General features: G+C 46.1%; 1 protein-coding gene across 2 annotated transcripts in view; it reads right to left on the reverse strand.

The window, feature by feature from the left end:
• Window positions 1-1,377: 1,377 nt before the first annotated feature.
• The window catches only part of MECR (mitochondrial trans-2-enoyl-CoA reductase), a 42,939-nt gene continuing 22,766 nt past the window's right edge, over window positions 1,378-21,550 (reverse strand). For both annotated transcript variants that reach the window (XM_044667959.1, XM_044667961.1), the window contains exons 5-10: window positions 20,015-20,117; window positions 18,923-19,025; window positions 15,513-15,586; window positions 5,440-5,500; window positions 5,247-5,319; window positions 1,378-1,757 (exon numbers count right to left, since the gene is read on the reverse strand). In XM_044667959.1, the coding sequence (XP_044523894.1) occupies window positions 1,600-1,757; window positions 5,247-5,319; window positions 5,440-5,500; window positions 15,513-15,586; window positions 18,923-19,025; window positions 20,015-20,117 (572 nt within the window). In that variant the 3' untranslated portion in view covers window positions 1,378-1,599. The remainder of the gene's footprint in view (window positions 1,758-5,246; window positions 5,320-5,439; window positions 5,501-15,512; window positions 15,587-18,922; window positions 19,026-20,014; window positions 20,118-21,550) is intronic.

The raw sequence follows: 21,550 nt of genomic DNA on the forward strand, positions 1-21,550 counted from the left end.
ATATATATAGCTAGATCAATTTTCCTAAAGCAAAACTCTGATCAGGTTTTGCTGGCACTCAACTTACTTATAGGTGAAGATATACTTTTCTAGCATAGCATTCAATGCCCTTTACAGAGTGGAGCCAACATATTTTTTGAGCCAGGTATACTGACAGTCCAACTAAACTGGGTAACTTAAGTGTTCCTTGAATGCAAAATTTCAGAGTTAGAAAAGACCTTGGTTATTGTCTAGTCCAGTCTATACCTGAATAGGAAACCCTGCAATATAACCTTCACCAACATAATGGACAAGTAATTGTGAAGGCATTGTTTGAAGATCTCCATGATGAAGAGGAGCCCCAACCACTCAAAGCAGCCCTTTCCACTGTGGCATGATGCTTCCCCTAACATCAAGCCTACTTCAAAAATCTCTCTTCTCCAGGGTAAACACCCTATTTCCACTTGCCTTCAGATATCACGACTCTGGGTTGCTTCATCAACATGGCCACCCTCCATTTTGTCAGCATCCCCCTGAAAATGTGGCACCCCAAATTAGTGACAATACTCTTGATATGACAATACTCCTCAGGGAAGAGGACAGTGGGTCTCCCCAGTCCTAGGCACTCTGCCTCTTAACATGACCAAGAGCACATCAGCTTTTTTGGGTTTCCATAAAACTCTTGGCTTGTACTGATGCCAAAGCCAAGACCCCCCCAGATTTGTTTTCAGATTGCCATTTGGCCATGCTTCTCCCTGGGGAAGAACAGTGGGAATGGCCTCCAAACTCTTGCTGAGGCAGGTAGGATTGACTTCATTAACACCCTGCTGCACTCTTTGATGGGGCGAAAAGGTTTAGGAGGAATGAGTACTGGTGTGCCACTGAAGGTGGGTGAGGGCCAGGGCTAGTAGGGCTTACAGATAATCCAGTAGGCCTTCTGCCCTGTTAGGGGCTTCTAAGAGATGCCAATCAGGCAGCCCAGAATCTGAGGAGAAAGGGCACCTGGCTCATGATGCTAAAAAGCCAAGGAAGGAGGGGTTAGACAGGTTAACCTAGAGACACTATCCTCCCATTAAGACTGAGGCAGGGAATTCTAATTCCCAACCCTTTGCCCTTCCAGAGGAGGGACCAGCATCTAGGCTCTACAGGATGGTGCAGTGAAGCCTGACCACCTCTGGCTTCCCCTGCCTTGGCCCTTGGCAAAGCATTTCCATCTGCAGCAGATCATTTGCCTACCTTGCTCCCAACTACAAAGCTCAGGGCTGAGCCAGGTCAAACTTCTGGTACTTTAGTAGACTTTTCTTGCGGAGGAATAAATGGGCAAAAGCCAAGTTAGGGTGCATGTATATCTCTAAATGACGGGCACCTTGCTAGCCAGGGGAAAAGGAATGCTTTCTGTTTAAGAAGTGGCAATGACTTTTTATTAGTGAAGCCTGGGACCCCCGCCCAAGGCCAGTGGCTTAAAGGCCTCTCCTCTTCTGATCTAGGGCTCTGGCCAGCCTCGGGGAACAGTGACGCTCCAGAGGGAGGCTATGGCCAAGGGCTGATACAGGAGAGGAGATGCCTGCTGATCCCCTCCACCATCTGCTTGTGGTACACAGTCACACATTCCCTGGGCTGTCACATCGTGAGAATCTGCTTTGAAGAAATGAAGGGCTTCATGGAAGCCTCCAGAGCCACTTGGTAATCCTGCAGTGGGACCTCTGAGCAGCTGGGCTCTGTGAGCTGCCCTCGGCGGATGAAATCACACAGAGTGAGGATCATCTCCTTGAACTGGTCTGTAAGAGGAGGAGACAGGATGGAGGAAGGTTTTAGGGCTCTAGAATCTAACCATATCAGGAAACTGAAGCTGGAAGAAGCCCAAGATCATACAAGTATAGAATGATTCAGGCAGGATTAGAACCCAGGCCCCTACCCTAATTCCGATGCTCCTTTGATTCCCCCTACATTCATCTCTTCAAGTTTTCAGTGTTTAACCCTCAACTCGGGGGAATCTAGTGGGAAATCAGAATTGTCAACAAATGACCTCTTGGAAACAGAGAATTCCTTTAACTCTCCTATTTCTTTCCTATTAAAAAAAATCATTTTGACCCCTAAAGATGCAACCAATGTGTACATTTATTTTTTTTTGACTATATTTATTTGTTAGAAGGGAGAATTTCCTTTTTTTATGAGAGAATGGTGGAGAGGAAAAAATATAAAAAAGAAGCAAAGAACCTCAATAAAGCATTGGAAAAACAAACAGAAGAGGGAATCAAGACAAGTAGGGCAGTAGGGACAATCCTGAATTCAATGAAACTGCATCAGCCATTTGGGGTACAGTGACTGTCTATTTAAAACAACAAGCTGTTGGTGATACTCATGGTTATAATTCTTTTTTCCTGTTTTTTGTATATGGAGATAGTCATGATTTAATATTACTAATATTAATAATAATAACTTAAAAATAAATCTTGCTTTTTGACTCATTAATCATTTCCAACATCTCCACTTCTCCAGGACCTTCTCTGAACACAGAGAGATGTAAAAATGCCTCAGAGAGTGGTTTCCATGGCCTCCCCTCCCACTTCATGGAGGAGACTGGATCCTTCCAGGCCTGCTTGGACTCTGGATGGCTGCTTGTATTTGTGTATGACACCAGCTCCTCCAACTCTGTAGCTTCAAGGGAGAGGACTGTGTTTTAGGAAGCCCATCCATCCCTCCCCATCTACCGAGGGATCTCAAGGGGGAAGTGGGAAAAATAAGGCACAAAGAACCAGCTGGAGCTCATCAGGGCTCTTGGGGGTGAAGAGAAGCCCCAAAGGCATAGGCTGCAACAGAACTTGGGCAAAACAAATTTGACCTTGATGAGGATGGGAAAGCAGCCAAGGGGGAGGGGAAGATTCTGAGGACACAAGGAAGGGGACAGTGAGGGAAAGGGAAGGGAATAGTGCCAGGCACTATAAGGATGGGATTTGTGCAAGGGGGATGGGACAAAAGGAGCCAGAGAAGGCAGTTGCTAACAGTTGCTGACAGTTGAGACCAAAGAGAATTCTGGGAATTTCTCAGAGGAAGGAAACTGTAATAATAAAGGAATCAGTTAGGGATGTTTGATAGAGGGGAGATAGAGGAAAATCTATCTGGTGAGTCTCTCTTCCAGCTCTTCCCTGGGGCCAAATATACACTGGCAGACTTTAAGGGTGTGTTACCCCGAAACTGGATGACCTGGATGGTTGTGCTGCCCCAGAGGAGTTGGGGGGCGAGGCTTCCCTATAAGAGGAGGTATATGGTACCCCAATCTGATCTTAAATAAAGAGGGGGTTCACACAAACCTCCCCCCAATCAGTCTGACAGTGGTTGGTCTGGCTTCAAGATGGACACAGCCAGACCAAGCTGTGGTTCCCCTCTCCCTTGTTGTCTCTCAGGCACTTTGGAACACTATCTGACTGTTGTATGGCTTTTATTATTCATGAATCAGAGATTGGGGAAAGGGACGAAGGGCAGAGGGATATTGGGGTGCCCTCTTCTCCCTCTGTTTCTATTTCTATGTCTATCCTTTTCTATAATTATAAGTTTGACTGAAAAGGATCTCTTAGCAAGGTTGGGTAATGGGTGAAGGAGACTAAGAGATTGCTCCCAAAATGGAGCCCCAAAACTTAGCTGACTTGATGGTTGAAGTCTTGATGGCAAGTTGCGATGGAATGGCTTTGATGAGGGAATCAGGATTTCAGTTTCCAAAAGAAAGATCCTTAGGAAGCCCTCAGGACTGGATCCAAGCTAGGATGTCTGCCTCCTTTCTCTTCCTAGTCCTTCTGCCTGAAGACCTTTCCTTTTCCTCCTTCCTCAGAGAAATTCCCAGAATTCTCTCTGGTCTCAACTATCAGCAACTGCCTTCTCTGGCTCCTTTTGACTCATTCCCCTTGCACAAATCCTATCCTTATAGCACTAAAGTGCTTTTAAAATTATTATCTCATTGGATCCTCATAATAACCCTGGGAGATAGGTGCTATTATTCTCTCCATTTTAAAGATGAGGAAACTGAGGCAAACAGAGAAGTGACCAGCCCAGGGTCACTCTGCTAGCAAGTGTCTGATGTCATTGTTGAACTTGGGTCTTCCTGACTTCAGGCCTGGCACTCTCTGTATCGTACCAGGGAGCCCTGGGCTAGCTAGAGGGGGGGATGCTGCCTGGGCACCCCCATCCACCTCCACCTGCTGCCACCAAAAAGGTGGCATATGTAACAGAAGAATACCAGCCTGAGTGATCACATTATTACCACAGGCAAGTCTTATGCCTTCCATAAACCTTAGTTTCCACATATGGAAAATGGAATTGTCCTCGAGGTCCTTGTCCTCCATACCTTTTAGGGTCCCAGGGAGGATCCGCTGAGAGGGGACAGAGAGCTCTTTGTCGCCAGGACAGACAAAGTAAATGGAGCCATTATCAGTATTATGATGAATTACCCCAGGAGTGGTGGCTGGCTTCAGATCACAGGAAAGCAAAGCCAGAGATACCAGCATGGGCTGCAGCTGGGAGGGCCAGGGTACCTCTGATGGAGCAGGACAGAGGGAAGGAGGGGAGGAACGAAAAGCAATGAGCCTGGCACCATGCTGGCTTGGGGACAATGGATACTGAAGATGCCCACAAGCCCCATGCTACCACCAGCATTTCTTTCCAGGACCCTCCATGCACTTTCCTCTGTATATCCCGCCCTTCCCTTGGGGCTGGCCTTCGGGGTCAGGAAGAGCCAGGAGGAGGAGAAGCCTTGGCCCTCAGGGGAATGTTCTTTCCTTAGACCTAATGCTAAGGTATGAGGCCAAGCCTCGGGCATCTGACAATCCCATGTTCTGCTCTAAGAGGGCTTGCTGTTGGGGTCCATTCTCCTCCTGAAGAATGGAAGAAGTTTTGTCTTTGCATCTCCAGGTGCAGAGCAAAGGGGATAAAGACTGGTTCTGTGATTTCACTGATATGGAAACTCCCTTAACACTGGCAATGCAATCTTCTCTGCAACTTCATGCCTTTAAAGAGTTCCTAGGACAAGGAGAGGCTGAGTGATTGGCTCAGGATCACACAATCAGGATGTCAGAGGTGGGAGTGGAACCCAGGTCCATCCCTCTTTGAGACAAATTTTCTCTTCTCTATGCCAGGCCTCTTCTCTGGCTAATACACAGGAAGTGCTTAATGTGGAATGGATGGAAATAGGGAGACCTACATTTTCTTGGATTTCCCCAGATCATTGCCCGCCCCCCCCCCCCCAACATCCTCACCCTGGCTCATTCCCCACTCACCTGGCCCTCGGTCCTTCTTCCACTGAGACAGCCAGAAACCCCGGAGCTTGAGGTCCTTAAAAATGAATGAGCTCTGCGGAAGAGGGAAGGTAGACAAAGACTTTGAGTTAAAGTGAAAATGCAGGGGCTTGGTGTGAGGCCAGACGCCTCATACGCGTCACACACAATGCTGTTCAGGGATCATGGCACTTACCACTGAGGCCGTGACCGGCTGCTTGGCCATCCCTCCGTAGGTCACCATGGTGCCACCGTGCCTGAAGAGATACCAGAGAGAAGGGGCTGGGGAATGGAGGGCCAGAGGGAGGCCTTCTCTGAGCTCTTACTGCAACCCCCATCCATTGTAGGAGGCAGTCTGGGATAAACCTTGGAGAAATGGGCTCTTTTTCTGGCTCTGCCACTAATGAGGTGCCTGACCTCAGGCAAGTCTCTTTAAGACTCAGTTTCTTCTAGAGATGACCTCTAAGGCTCACCTCAGCTGGGACATTCTAGGTTCCAGAGTTGACATTGTGCTCCAGCATTCTGAAATCCCTTCCAGCTTTGAGATTCAGTGACTGAATCATGTGAGAAAGCATTTGGTGAATGCCCTACAAACAATGATCTGGAAAGTATTTCATCATTTCTGCCCTACAGACTGGCCCAGCTTCCCTCTATGTAGGTTTCAGGTAGCTCTTCATATGCAAAAACCTGGTTAATTTTCAATCCACCAACCCTTCCTACCCTGCTCAAGGAGGGTACAATTTTCTTTTCCTTTGAAAGTGACTTTGCACTTCTTTATTTGTGTACATGTAGAATATATAAGTTCTTTGAGGGAAGTGGGGGAGTGTGTGTGTGACCAGCACAGTGATCCTGGCACACAGTCTGCCCTTCATGTTTGCTGAATTCAGTGAAGTTAGTGAGTACCTACGATGTTTAAGGCACTATTGTTACACACTGTCCCTTCATCAATACTTGTTGATGGATAGATGATCATATGCACAGGAGCAGCCCCAAAGACCCAGAATTAGGGGTGACAATGAACTCCAGCACTCAGCTTCATCTAGACTCCCATTCTCTAGTTCTTAGAATCCTAGAAACTGATAGAATAGAATGATCTCTGAGGAAGAGACCTAAGAATATAGTGCTAAAACTCTGAGGGACTTATGGCAAAGCAGGCTATCATCTTCAGAAAAAGAACTGTTGGGAGTCAGAATGCAGAAGGAAGCACAGGATTTATCACTTGTTTATTTGGAGTTTTGGTTTTATAAGATTATTCACTTACAAGAATGAACCATATGGAAATATATTTTGCGTGATAATACATGTATAACCCAGACTGAATTGTTTGTCAGCTCCTGGAGGAGGGAGGGAAGAGAGGAAGGAAGACAATTTGGATCATATAACTGAAAAACTTTGTGGAAATTTGTTATTACATGTAAATGGCAAAAATTATAATAAAAAAAGAACATAGTGCTAAACCCTTATCTGAAGATTTTTCTCTAAAATACAGAATAGACCTGAATAGACATCATGACCAGGGAGCTCACTAGACTCCCTCTTGAGGCAGCCTTGTCTGCCTTTGGACAGCTATAACCATCAGCAAATTTTCCCATACATTTCCCTAAATTTTTTCTCTGTCACTTTCATGCTTTGTCCTAGTTCTGTCTTTGGAGGTCAAGCAAATCACATCTAATCCTTCTTCTATATTATAGCCTTCCAGATATGTAAGGATAGCAAGCTATCACCTTTCCTCTAAGTCTTCTCTGTTTTGTGTTAAAACGGCCCCAATTCCTTCCATGGATTGTGGTATAGCACCGTCTCTAGCTCCTTTTTATTCATACTCATAAGCAGGCCAAAAAGGCCCACATGGATGCTGGTTTGTAGATCAATAAGACCAACACGGATGCTGGTATATAGATTAACAAGGCCAACATGGATGCTGGCTTACTGGTCAACAAGGCCCACAGATTTCAGATAAATACAATGGAGAATGATAGTGTGATTTTAGTGCAAAGATCACCGGAAAATCAAGTCCAAGTTCTGGTCTTGCCACTACTAGGTACCGGTGTGACTTGAAGCAAGTTCCTTTTCATCTCTTGGACATCTGCTAAATGAGGGAACTAAATGAGGGTGTCTTAAGATACATCTCTGGTCATATCTCAGATCTAAAAATTCTCAGTCCAAGATTTCTTAACTACTCAAGACTGAGGGGCAGTGAGTTAGCTCAGTGGATTAAGACCCAGGTTTGGAGACAGGAAGTCCTGGGTTCAAATTTGACATTTCCTAGTTGTATAACCCAAGGCAAGTCACTCAACTCCAACTACCTAGTCTTACTTCTCTTTTGCTTTGGTACTGACACTTAGTATTAATTTTAAGAAAGAAGGTAAGGGTTTAAAAAAAAATCAAACAAACCACAAGACTGAAAAATAAAGGACAAGGGATTATTCTATTTTCCCTAATTATGGGAAAGGCATAAACACTTAACAAGCTGGAACTCTAGAGAAATTACTGTGATTCAAGTCCTAGGGAGTTGCCTGAGGCAGGCAAAGATTAAGGGACTTGCCCAGAGTCACAGGGCTAGTTAAGTGTCAGAGTCAGACAGAACCCAATTCTTCCTGATTCTCTGTGGAGCCACTAGATCACACACTAGAGAAAAGTGCAAGATAATAATTCTGAGACTCTGTCCACTGCCTGTCATATTGCAAATGCAATAAAAGATAATAAAATCATGGGTGCAGCTGTGGTAAAATAAGCATACACTGCTTGGTGGAAATGTGAACCGGTCTAGCATTTCTGGAAAGCAATATGGAATGCCAAAATTAGTGACAAAAATGTGCATACCCTTTGTCTCAGTAGTACTACCACGGAGATAATATCTCAAGGAGGAGAGAAAAAAAGGCTTTATTGTTGTTCAGACATGCCCAACTTTTTTGTGACTCCATTTAGGGTTTTCTTGGCAGAGGTAGTGGAGTGCTTTGCCATTTCCTTTTCCAGCTCATTTTACAGATGAGAAAGATTCAGGTCAACAGGACTGAATGACCTGCCAAGGGTCACAGAGCTAGTGAGTGCCTAAGGTCATATATGAACTTATAAAGAGGAGTCTTCCTGATTCCAAGCCTGGTGCTCTATCAGACTGTGCCACCGAGATGCTCAGAAAAAGAGAACTGTCCAAAAGTATTATGAGCAGCATTATTTCCAGTAGCCAAAAGCTAGAAACAAGCTTGGTATTCCTGGATTAGAGAATGGCTAAACAAATCAGCACGGGAGGTGAATATAATAGAATAGTATTGTGCCACAAGAAATGACAAATAATTCATAGAATTATAGGAAGACTTCTATTAAGTAGAACTGAGGGAAGAAAGAACCAAAAGAACAATACACACTCACAGCTTTGTAGGGTAAGATAACTACAGTAAATCCCCATTACATACACAGAAAAGGCAAAAGGGATCACAAAAAAACTCGAATGATGGGGGTATAATACAAGTCAATACACACAGCTGGTTAACAATGGGTAACAAGTGTTCTTTAGATCATGTATAATCACGGATATGCTAGGTTTTGTGGTTTCATCATGCATGACTATTTTTCTTGTGCGTCTGATTATACATCTGACTACAAATGTACATGTACTTGCTGATAGAACTCAAAATAAAATGTATATTTTAAAAAAAGAACCCCGGCGCTCTCTGAAGATGGAAAAGCCTCGCAAGGCGGAGCACTCCTGTTGTAGAAAACATTCAAGCTGTGGCTGGATGCCTGCCTGTCGGGCATGTTCCTGCGGTGCCTGGGAAGGGAGGTGAATCAGATGGCTTCTAGAATGAGGAAATGGTGCCAGGGCAGGGCAATCCGAAGGGGCTGTTTCCAGAGACACCCTCCTTGAGTCAGTGAGTCCAAGAACGTTTCTTAGGTGGTAACTCTGTGTCAGGCCCTGTGCTAATGAATGGGGTAGTAGATGGAGCAAAGACCTTGGAGAGCCCTGGGTTTGAATACCGTCCCACCTCAGATGCTTTCTAGCTTACTTTCTTTGAGTCTCTGCTCATCTGTAAAATGTGGATGATCATATCTAGAGCATTTCTCTCGCTAGCTGGTTAGGAAGATTAAATGAGGGTATATAGGCAAAGTGCTCTCCAAGCTTGCATATACAAGTCACTTCCCATCTTTCTGGTATATCGTTTGCACAGTGCTGGTCTGCCTTTAGGAAAACCTAAGATTAGTAATATACAGGTGAGGCAGACACAGCTAATAGCTGTGTTGCTCTAGGCAAGCCACTTAACCCTGTTTGCCTCAGTTCCTTCCTTTGTAAGATGAACTGGAGAAGGAAATATATCACGTCAACAGAAAACCCCAAATGAGGTCATAAAAAGTTAGACACAACCAAACAACAAAAATTCGACAGATTCTATTAACTTGAAAATATCTGGAACCCTGGCCTGACAGGCTCTTGGTCAGGAGTGGAATGTGCCTTATAAAGGCTGGTCAAAACATATGTGGTATCAATCCAGAAAGGACTGTGCTATAAAAGCAAAATGTATTTACCAACCGCCCCCCCCCCCAATAAAAAAAAAACACCCAGAAAACAAGCCTCCTTTGAAAAAGAGGTCTTGCCTGGAGTTGTACAAAATGAATCTAATCAAATCAAAAGGACTTTCAATGGAAAAGGAAGGCTGGGCCCCAAAGGAAAGACAATGATCCTTCCCTAGTGAGGAAGCCTGGCACAGAGGAGAGAACACTGGCTCTCAAGTTAGGGAATCCAGCTCCATCTTGCCTCTGACACACACTCCTGGTGTGACCTTGGACAAATCACTTAACCTGTCCAGACCTCGATTTCCTTGTTTGTCAAACGAGGGACTTGGGGTTGGTCTAGTTAGACTCAAATAGAGATGGATCTTTGCTGGTGCACGTGGGCTTAGAAAATCCCTTGGACATTTAGCATCTTAGGACCAGATGACCACGAGGTTCCTTGGAGCTCCTGAACAATCATCCTATGAACCTAGAAGTCACTTAGCCTCCCAGAGTCTCAGTTTCCTCATCTGTAAAATGAAGGGTCAAATTAGAATACCCCTGAGGGCCTTTTTAGCTCTACCTCGGAAGAGTCTAGGATTCCTGATCTATGCACAGAGAAGTCTGCATACCCTAGCAGAAATGGCCACTCTAGTTTCTGCTTAAATGTTTTCTTTGTTCTCAGAGAGGGTTCAATTCCAGGGGTAGGTGCAGAGGGAAAGAGAGGGAGAGGGAGGAGGAGGAAGAGAGACAGACAGAGACAGATAAGAGGCAGAACCCCAGGAAGGACTGCCCTATAAAAGCAAAATGTGTTTTAAGAAAATCCCCCAAAACAAGCCTCATCAAAAAAAAAAAAAAGTACCTGCCTGGAGTTGTACAAATCTAATCAAAAAGACTTTCAATTGAAAAGGAAGCAGGATATGGGAGAAACTGCTTACTTGGATCCCCCAAGCTCGATACCATCAAAGGCTGCTACGATGTAAGGAGACTAGGGCTCGATAGACCAAGAAATTCAAAAGAGACCAAAATGAAGCAGCCATTACTAAACCCTACACCTAAAATATCAACCATCTCTATAGAAATGAACAAAGCATGTGTGACAAGCAAGATGAACTCTCCACAAATGGAAAATCGCTTGGAAAGCTTACACCTTATTTAAAAGGAACAGAATGATTTGTAAAAGATAGTAGGAATGGGGCAGCATTGCACACATTAGGTTTTTTCTTAAAAAACTTTTTTTTTTCAATTAAGAAGCATTTATTCTGTTGCCCTCCTCAAAACCCCTCAAAACTAGGTCTTATATCTAGGTATCCCTGCTACTGGGGAAAATGCCTGACACCCACTAGGAACTGATTTGCCTACTCAACTGAACGGACATGTCAGGGCTGTAGCAGCAGGACTCGTGCTTGGAGGGGTGGGAGAGACTGTGATTGGATGCCCCAGAAGCCCAGGAGCTGAGAAGGAGCCCCTTCCCTCTGGGAGATTCTATGTGTTAGGAGGTACTAAGCTGATTTAATTTGTGGCTCTTGGTAACTCTGGCAGATGAACTTCAAGTGAATGAAATGCTTCTCATTTAGTGGAGAGCTTCATGTGCTCTGAGCAGTCCTACCTTTAAAAAACAAAAGACGGTATCATATATAAGAAGAGATACTCATGTGAGGAAGTCCAGGAAGAGAGGATGGAAAGAGGGCACTTAGGAGAAGATTAACACAGGCAGAAACAGGAGTGGTTTGGTGAGGAGAGCATACTATAACACTTGCATGGAGAGAGCACCTGGATGAGTAATTTGGGAAGGAGAACTGGGAGATAGCAGGGTCAGGAAAACCTGGGGTGAAGAGGGTGACAACTGTGCCAAAGGCTGTGGGGATGTCAAGAATGAGGCCTAGGAGAAGGTAGTGACCTGAAATGGGCCCTATGCTGGCCCTCAGCCCAAGGCTGAGTAGATACTCAGAGCCCCTCCAGTTGGATGGGACTCCACAGAGCTTGTGCCTGGCCTTTATCATCTCTCCCAGGACCCAGGGTCGCCTTCATCCATTTGACAATGGAGCACCAGAGGATGACTTCACAGGAACAATATCTGAGCTTTCAAATTGGTAACAAGGAATGGGAAGGAATTATTCACCGTTCAAAAGGACTCCCCACTCCTTTTGATACCTAGCTCCCTTGGAAAATGTTTCAATTAGTCAAACTGTGATCCATACACACCTCTTTTTGAACACCGGGGGCATCGAGGGGGATCCGGCTGTTTTCATCTGCTCCTACCCATAGCTTCAGAAGCAAGTCTTATTAATGCATCCTGCTCTTTTCTTCCATTAGACTCTGAACCCTTCAAGAGAGGGATCAAAGGCTCCCGTTTGTTTGATGCTGTCCGCCTAGATCAGCACTGGGCGGGGGCTCCAGAAATGTGCCTGGATAATAGAGCACCCCCCCTCCCATTCTCCAAAGGTGGGCTGATCTCAGCCAACACTAAGACTCTGAGAATCTGGGCTCACCACCCCAAGAGAAGTTGGCATGGAGAAGGGCACTGGAGTGACATGAGTAAAGCTGTTTTTGACTTTCTGGTTCCAGACAGGCTGGAATGCATTATGGAGGAGAGAGAGAAGCAGAGGGTATATGGGAAATCCAAACAACTTATAATTACTTATCAACTTTTAAAATCCCATTAGTTAGTTATTTGAATTAATCCTGTGTCACTGGCTTCCATGGGAAGTAAATCTTGCCACATTTGCAACATCTTCATGCGTCATTCTGTTCCCGTGAAATTTGGATGGATTTTAAACCTCTTAAGAGGATTATCCTTCCCAAATTTAATACCAAAACCATCTCGAATCTGTTGAATGCTTTACATTTTTTAATACTCTTTCACAAACTTCATGGCATTCTATGTTTGGATGGTGGGAGGGGTAAGTAGGTTATCATCAACTATGCTTCACTTTATTTATTTATTTATTTTGAACCCTTACCTTCTTCCTTGGAATCAAGAAGAATGGTGGGCTAGGCAATGGGGATTAAGTGACTTGCCCAGGGTCACACAGCTAGGAAGTGTCTATCAACTACAAAAAAAAACCAAAGCACAGAGGACAAAAGGCCATCTAAATGAGGTTTCTTTGAGTAGGCAGACCCCAAACAGAACTTTCATTTCTTTTCTCCCAAACCTACTCTCTTTTTCTGTTGCTTTTTTTGTTCTTGTCATCCTTCCAGTCACTTAAATTTGTAACCCTGGGGTAATTCCCAATTCTGCTCCCATCCTGTGTATCCAACCAGCGGCCACATTTTGTGGATTCTGCTTCCAAATCTCTCCCATTTGCACCCCCCTCTACACTGACCCCTTCATTACTTCTGGGCCTTCCAAATGGTCACAAGCCCATCACCCTTCTAATTCATCTTCCACAAAGCTGTCCATGGGAGAGTCCTAAAACCCAAATCTGCTTATGTCACTCACCTGTTCAAAAAGCTTTCTGTAGCTCCCTAGTGTCTCTAGGATAAAATGCAAACTTTTTTATTTGGCACTTATAGCCTTGAGTATTAGGGTCCATCCTACCTACCCAGGCTTAATACAGATTACTTGGTGCCCTTTCTGTATTCTCTGCTCTAGTCAGACTGGACTCAGGTCTCTGTTCCCGTCACACCAAGCACATCTAAGTCCTCTGGCAGGTTATTCCCAGGCCTGGAACATGCCTTCCTTACCCTGGTCTCTTAGAATTTTTAGTTTCTTTCAAAGTTCAGTTCAAGCACCATCTCCTACCTGAGGCCTCTTCTTCTTCCCCTCCCCTCTTCCATTTCCCCCAAATTCACCTGCTCTGTAGACATCTTAGATTCACTTATATGTGTACCTCTTATTTCCCCTAAAGGAATGGAAGACGTGCCTTAAAGGCAGAAAGTGTTTTTGTCTTTGCATCTTGAATGCTTATCACCATACCTGGCACATGCTAAGTGCTAAGTAGAGGGCTGGCAGTGGGCAGTGAGGGGTAGTAACAGGACCAGGACCTTCATACTCTAAAATCCCATAATTCTTGCAACTGAAAATCTGTAGTTTCAGCATGAGCCAAACATGCATGGCAGAATCTGTATTGTGGATCAGTTCATCAGTCACCTGTACTGGATCTGTAATGTTCTATGTGCCTCATCTCTTTTATTAATTCCTCATATTGTTCTGTATTTATTTTAGTTCTGACCTTAGACATAATTAATGATCTTTGGTGGCCCTCCCACTCCCACGTTCATGTTCCAGAAGGGCAGTGAGACCTCTCCTGAATTTACAAATGATGACAAGGTGGACAATGGGGGAAACATGGGACCTGTGCCCTGGGGACTCTGGCGTTTTCCAGAAGAATCCCCCAAACCTGCGCATGCACCTATTCTCTATTTATTTGCTGTAAATCCCACCAAACACCCACCCCACCTGAATCTGGCTGGGTCCATTTTCCATGGTTTTCGGGAAAGGTGAAGATTTCTCTGGAATGGGAGATGACAAAATCCCAGACCCTGATCAATATGCCAAGTGGGATCTACACCTGGGATTGCCCCTCCACAGATGGGGCGGCCATTCTATCACCTCAAGAACTGCTGTTCCATCTGCTCCAGAGAGGCTTCTCTACAAGCCCCAGGCGAATCCCTAGGCCTACCAGATTAGCCCCCAGCCTATTCCCCACTATTAGGCTATTATGCCACCTTAAACTTCTTCTTCAAATAAATTTATTTTCTTATTTCTGGATTGAATGGAGTTTGAGACTCCCATTCTTGGGGCCAGACCCTGCTACAAACTTGTGTGTGTTTCTTCTACAACAGCTTAATGGTCTGATTGACTGATACAAGAAACAACCCTAGTTGGGGTAAAGGCAGAAGTACACCCTGACTCGGTTGACCTTGGCTCTTTCCACTAGATCATTTTTATGTTTTCTATCTGGGATGAATGGCGGAATTTTGAATTCTATAAATGCTAGAGATGGAGATGCTTAGAGAGGAGCTGTCCTTAGAGGTCTTTGGATAGATTTCATGGAGTCTGTGAACTTGGATGGGAAAAAAAATATGTCTTTATTTTTACCAATCCTTAAGTGAAACTTGGCATTTCTTTTAATTATTTAAAATCACTATTCTGAGAAGGAGTGTATGGATTTGCTAGACTGTCAAATGGTCCTTTGACCAAAAAAAAGAGTTAAGAACTCCTGGACAGAGAGAAAAAGACTTGCACGAGGTCACCCGCAGCTTAATGGCAGAGCTGGTGTTTGGACACAGGGGTCCGATACTGAGCCTCTACAAAAGGGTTCTGGGTGCCTCCGCTGCTTCTGTCTTGGGGCAGGATGACTTGGGTGCGAGTTTGGGGGGCTGTCTCAGGAATTCCCACTACACACCTGGGTCAGAGGTCTGATGTTGCCTTCCTTCTCCTGTCTACTTGTTAGGCCCCAGGGAGCCGTCAAAAGCAGAGATTGGCTCTTGTCTACCTTCCGAATCCCCCAGGGCCTGGCCCGGGCCCATAACTATGTACAGTCTGAATCATTATTTTTTTTTTAAACCCTTAACTTCCATCTTGGAATCAATGCTAAGAGAGGAAGGAGTAAGGGCCAGGCAATGGGGGTTAAGTGACTTGCCCAGGGGACTAGTCACCCAGCTAGGAATGTCTGAGGCCAGATTTTGGGCCTGGCTCTCTGCTGAGTACTGAGCCGCCTCACCACCCCAGTCTGAATCATGCTGCTCTAACCTCAGACTCCACCTGCTGGCACGGCTCACCCAGTTGCCAGGCTGGTCCTTTCTGGTCTGCGGGCACCAGGCACACATGCATGCACTCACCCCAGGTGTCGCATTAGCTCTGTGGCGCTCTTCCCACCAACACAATTGAATGCAAGTCGAGGCCTTGGAAAGTTCTGAAAAACAAGGAGCCGGCAGCATGGGTCAACTGCTATTTGTGTTGTTTGGGGTTCAACCCAAACAGGAGATCTCCTGTCCTTGTCCTTCTCCAACCCTGCCATGAAGCTGAAACTGCCCAGCCCAGATGCCACCTTCAGCAGAGGAGGAGGGACGACACAAATGCCCCTACCCTGCCCCCAAGACTCCCTTCCCCAACCCACATCCATCACCTCCTTTACAACCTGGCCCCATCCTTCCTGTGCCTGCAAAACCAGCCCTGATGGGTCTCGGCTGGACTTTGTGGTCCTCAGTGCTTCTCTGTGGCCTCTGAGTGCCATGGGCACCTTCGGGGTGTGGGAGCACCCCTTCTGAGCTCCCCTAAGTCAGCAGAGTACGGTGACAGAGCCTGGACCTGGGGGGCTGCTCCTAGCTGTGCGGATGACTGTGTGTGATCCCCTCCCCTAAGCCTTAGCTTACTCCACTATCAAAGGAGGGAAGGGGGAAGATCTCAAAGTCTCTGCCAGCTCTGAATATCCTGATGCCAGACAACACACTCGCTGAGGGAAGGGGGGGATGAGAGCCCTCTGGCATCTGCATTAGACTTGGATTAGGGTTCCTCTTCTAGAACACTGTCCTGTTCCTAGAGAAGGTGGAGAAAACCCTCTCTAAATTCCTGGAGAAGAGAAGCCTCATAGGAGGTGTGAACGTCAGAGCTGCTGTCAGAGATGTGTGCAAGTGGAATAGGGGCTGCTTGGAAGGGGGCTGGGATCCTCCTTCTTGGGGGGTCTTTGGGGAGAGGTTAGAGAACCCTGATGATGTTCTCTCTGGGTGTGGGCTGAACTGACGGCTACTCAGGTGTCAAGCAAGGGCTAGTGTGTGGAAGAAGGAGTTAGACTTGTTCTGTTTGGTTCTTGAGGGGGAGAACCAAGAACAATGGACAGAGGCTACCAAAAGGCAGGCTGATGCTGGATGACAGGAAAAACTTCAGAATGGTCAAAGACATCTAAGGGGGATGGGTTGACCTGGGAGATAATCAATCTACTGATAAGCCTTTACTGAGCACCCACCCAGGCACTCAGTTGGGCAGTGCCCCTTCTAGGAAAGCCTTTGGGCAGAGGCTGAAACCTGATTGTTGGGTCTGTGATGAGGGAATCCTTATTTGGAGATAAACTGGAGGGCTGAAAGATCCCTTCCAGTTCTAAAGTTCTGCAAATAATAGCTGATGTGTATGAGGACATGATGAGATTTATTTTTAAAATTTTAATTCTTTTCCTTCATTCTCCAAAGTCACCCACCCTCTCTTCCCAGGTGAATCTAAAGGCCTGGATCCTCACTGCTGGTTCTCCTCCTAGCTGTCTGAGCGCCTCCTCCTGGTGTCCTTTGCTAGGCTTTTCTCCTGCTCACTAACCATAGATGTCCTACAAAGCTTTGTCCTGGGCCTTCTTTTGTCCCTCTACACTAGCTTGCTCAGTGATCTCACAGGCTCTTCGGAGCTCAATTACAACCTCCATGCTCTGATGATCTGATATATATGGACATCCACCTATATCTTTATACTGATCTCCAGCCTGGGGGTCTCTCCTGAACTATGGTCTGACACTAACATTAACATCCTGTCCTGTGTAGGCATTTTCAACTCGGCATGTCACAGGGGCAGCAGCCAGGCCTGGAAGCAGGAGGTCTTGGGTTCCAGTGTGGCCTCAGACACTTCCCAGCTGGGTGACCGTACCTCCATTGCCTAGTCCTTCCTGCTCTTCTGTTTTGGAACCCCATACACGGTATTGATTCTAAGATGGAAGGTAAGGATGGAAAAACTCCCAACATGATTCTGAGAAGCGGTCCTATAGGCCTCCCTAGTTTGCCTGAGGGGCCCAGAACACAGAAGAGGGGAAGGACCCTGGCTTAGAGGCTTTTTCCCTGATAGAATGCAACGATGGAAAGGGACAGGTTAGGATCGTGCCCTGGCACAACGCCTTGACCTCAGCAGGCAATGGAAAAAGGAAAAAGGGTTTGATAAAGGGGAGCAACAGTGATGGCCCCTTGCTCGTACAGCCCGGCCCGGTCCATTCCCCAAGTACTCTCTACTTCCCTCGTTCCCTCAGCAGCTCACAGCCCAGCCCTCCTTCTATGCCTCATGAGCATCACCAATTGTTGTGGCCAAAGAACGTCATTAACCTGAGGAGTCTGTAGGGTCTAGGAGGAGTCTGTAGGATCTAGGAGGAGTCTGTAGGGTCTAGGAACCGGGTGAAGCTGTCTATCCCAATAAGATAATGGATGTCAGGATCTGAAGTCTTTGAAGTACTGCAGAAGAGGGAACTAGAGTTTCATCCTCGTTCACAAACCCAGGGACTGACATCGGGGAGGCTGGCTTTGGGGGATGATGGGATTAGAGAACCCCCAGGTGCTAGGGGAGAGGGAAGGAGCCCCAGGCAGACAGGGAAGTGGCTGGTCCAAGCCCTAGGCTCAATTCGAATCTTCTACTCCAGGCTTTGGTCTGTTCTGCTCTAGGACACACACTCCCTATTGTGAATACTTCCTTTCTTTTCTTTTCTACAGGAGTCTCCCCAAAGGAAGGCTGTGTGCCCATACCTTCTGTTAACTGAGGACAACTGGGGAAATGCTTTCTCCCGGGAAGAAGAGAAGTTTCCATGGGAGGAGAACTGGGAAAATTCTCTAAGTTCATGATTGACTGCTTTCAAGAATCATAGATCCTGTGAAATTATATAGTAAGGGACTTTAGGAGTCATCTCATCAACCCTTTCCTTTCCCCTATCCCCATTTTATTAAGAAACTGAGGCCCAGAAAGGCTATGACCAGAGATCTAGAATGAGAAGGAATATCAAAGTGATAAGCCTTTCCTTTTACATTTGAGCAAGCTGAGGCCCAGGGAGGGTAATTGGCTTGTCTAAGGTTATATAGACAACAGAGCTGGGCCTCATACACAGGTCTGTAGACTTTAAGTTCAAGGTTCTTTTCATGATGCCATGCTTGCATGACTGCCTGCCTGTCTTCCCTCTTCCTCTCTTTCTTTCCTTCTCTCCTCTCCCTCCCCCAATTTACCTTCAGTCTGATAATCAATATTGCATATTGATTCCAAGGCAGAAGAGTGGTAAAAGATGAGCCACGGGGGTTAAGTGACTACATGGACATACAGCTAGGAAGTATCTGAGGGCGCATTTGAACCCAGGACTTCCCATCCCCAGGCCTGGCTCTCTATTCACTGAGCTACCTCACTGCCCCGTGACATAGTATTTTTCAAAGCTACAGGCTGGCTCTTTGGCTTCTCTACCTCAGGTTTATTTGGTCTGGAGAACAGCACACTAGAGGGGAAAAAAATTTCCCACCCCAAGTACCTTGAAGAAGTCTTTCATCTCTGGCCTTCTCATTGCTTCCTCTGTGAAGATGTGTTCAGCCCCCAGGCCCTTCAGTCTGTCTGTCAGCTTCTGGAGATCTGGTCTAGGCCCCAAATATAACCAAATGACCTGAGTCAGCCTGTGACAGGGGAGTAAAGCTCCCCATGTGGCCTGTGGGTCCATCTGCCACGGCTCCAGGCTTCCCAATTCCCAATAGCCAGTGACTCTCATTGGGCTAAACTGGGCTCTTATCTCACTTTTAAAGGGCCCTGACTCCATCCTGCCCCCTTTCTCATGCTGTTTCTGGTTAATTTACACCTTGGAACAAGCCAGTTCACCCCCTTTATTCCTGCTACTGAAATGGTCCTGGGCCATCATGCCCCACTTTCTGTTTTTTCTCTCAATGGCTCTTGAGAACATGGCAAGTGCCACCTGATAGTGCTTGGGTACTCAGAGCTGAGAGCCAGATTGGAAATGGGGGCAAGGCTGTGGCCCCAGAGCCCCCACCAGAGGAGTTGGACCACACTGTTGAAGCTCAAGGCTTGGGAAACTCATTTTGCTCAAAGAACAAATCATTTCAACACTCCCAAAGAGCAGCTGCTGTTTTGAAAATAGGGGCTCAGTTCTTCCTTATATGATAGGAGTAACAAACAAGTGTGATAGAAGTAACAAAGGGAGCATCCCTCCTAATTCCTGATTTTTTTTTTAATACATTCAACCACATCTGCCTGAAACGTACCCATATTTCATTCCTTAAGGCTGATTTATTTTGGCTCTAGCAGGGCAGAAATGAGGCACAGTGCTTCACTGAGATTTCTGCTATCTCGGGCTAAGAGCCAGGGAGAGCCTGTTTAGCCTTTCTCCAGCTTCCCTGATCCACTTTGGCATAGATGGTCCTTAGGGCCTTCTGGGAAGGTGGCCTGTGCTCAGCTTTTTGGCCAGATGTAATCCAGCCTCCTCCCTAGCTCCGGACAGCTGCCTGGCTTCTGGCCTTTAGCCAAGGGCCTAGTAAAGACCCTCCAGGGCAGCTTGAAAGCACAGATGAGACTTTGATAAGGCCAACAAGCCATAGCAGGGCTCCTGCTCCCTCACCTGTCTCGGACTACATTGATGGTTCTCAGGCCCAAGGCTGCAGCAATCTGAATGACAGCTTGTCCCACTCCACTGTTGGCTGCATTCTGGATGATGGAGTCCCCTAGAGAGGTGGAAAGAGAAACAAGTCAAGAGGCTGTGTGTTCCCTGCCCAAGACCTCCCAGGGCAGGCTCTCTCATACCGCCATCTGAGCCCAGCCTAATGTCTTTAAAATAATACTGCTGACTTTTGGATTAAGGATCTTCCATATGCCAGGCACTGTGCTAAGCTCTGAGGATAAAAAGACTGAAATGATTCCCACCTGCAGTGAACTTCCATTTCTCCATGATTCCTTCTCTTTACTAAGATCACTTTGGGGCAGGGGCCCAGGGCCAGACAGTCTTAAGGTCCCTCCCCTGTCCCTGTCTGTTGTATTCAAAGATCCTCTTTCCCCATCCCAGTGGAACAGAGAAAGGAGCAGTCACCCTGACCTAATCTGGTCAGAGACAGGGTTGGACAGATAAGGGCCCAGCCCTGGAGAAGTAGAGGAAGGTATTCTTCCTCCAGAGATATAATTCCTGCCTCCTGGATTCAAGATATTACCTAATCCTTGATGATAATGATTAGAGAAGCCATTCTAAGCATATGCTGGAGGGCAGGGAGACACTGGTAATCTTGCTAAAGGAGGGAGGGCAGGAGGTTGTTCTAGACCAATTTTATTGGATGGCTGATTGGGGTCCTGCTTTACCTAACTCTCTTCATGATCTCTAAAAGGCCGAAATTTCATCCTGGAAAATGAGAGGTCACAGGGTTCCTGAGCTCCTTCAAGACAAAGTCTCTTCTAGACTTAAAATCTATCTCCTAAGATTTCTTCTAGCTCCTATGTGCTCTCATCCCTTTAACTCTTGATGCTCTATGCTTTAAGGCCCCTTCTGAAACTCTCATTCAGTATTCCAAGGGCTTCCCTAGCTGATATTTTCTGTTCTAAACTCCCTCCCAGCTCTGACATTCCACCCCTTAAGTTTAGCTCTGATCTGCCATTCTGAGAGCCTTCGATTTCTGAAATTCTCTGGCCCAAAGTCTCCACTAGCTCTAATATTCTATGAACAGAGGAAACTAGATACTTCTTTGGTCTAAATACCAGTATAGTCAAGAAACCCAAACAAAATGGTGAGAAAGGCTCAGAGGGTAAACTTGTATTTTGCTAGTTTAAGATGATGATGATGATGATGGAAGTCAGCTGATCTCTACATATGGTTATTAGATTTGAAAATAAAAGTAGGAAACGCTTTTCTCCACATCAAGCAAACTATGCCTACCATGCAGCAAGGCCCAGGAAGTGCCCTCATTTATGTCAATAACAGGCAAAGTATCTGGGCATCTGGAAAGCAGGGAGCCAGTGGTTTCAGGAGCCCCAGAATGGCCAATTTAAACACAATGCCACGGCATGCATTCGAGGGCTCCTCAGACTTAAGTTGCTGCCAGATCCCTGAGAATCTGACTAAGAGTCTAAGGCTGGGACTCTCGCCTCACTCCCTCACCAAAACAATGGCTGG

The sequence above is a fragment of the Gracilinanus agilis genome, chromosome 3, assembly GCF_016433145.1.
Source record: "Gracilinanus agilis isolate LMUSP501 chromosome 3, AgileGrace, whole genome shotgun sequence".
Taxonomy (NCBI): Eukaryota; Metazoa; Chordata; class Mammalia; order Didelphimorphia; family Didelphidae; genus Gracilinanus; species Gracilinanus agilis.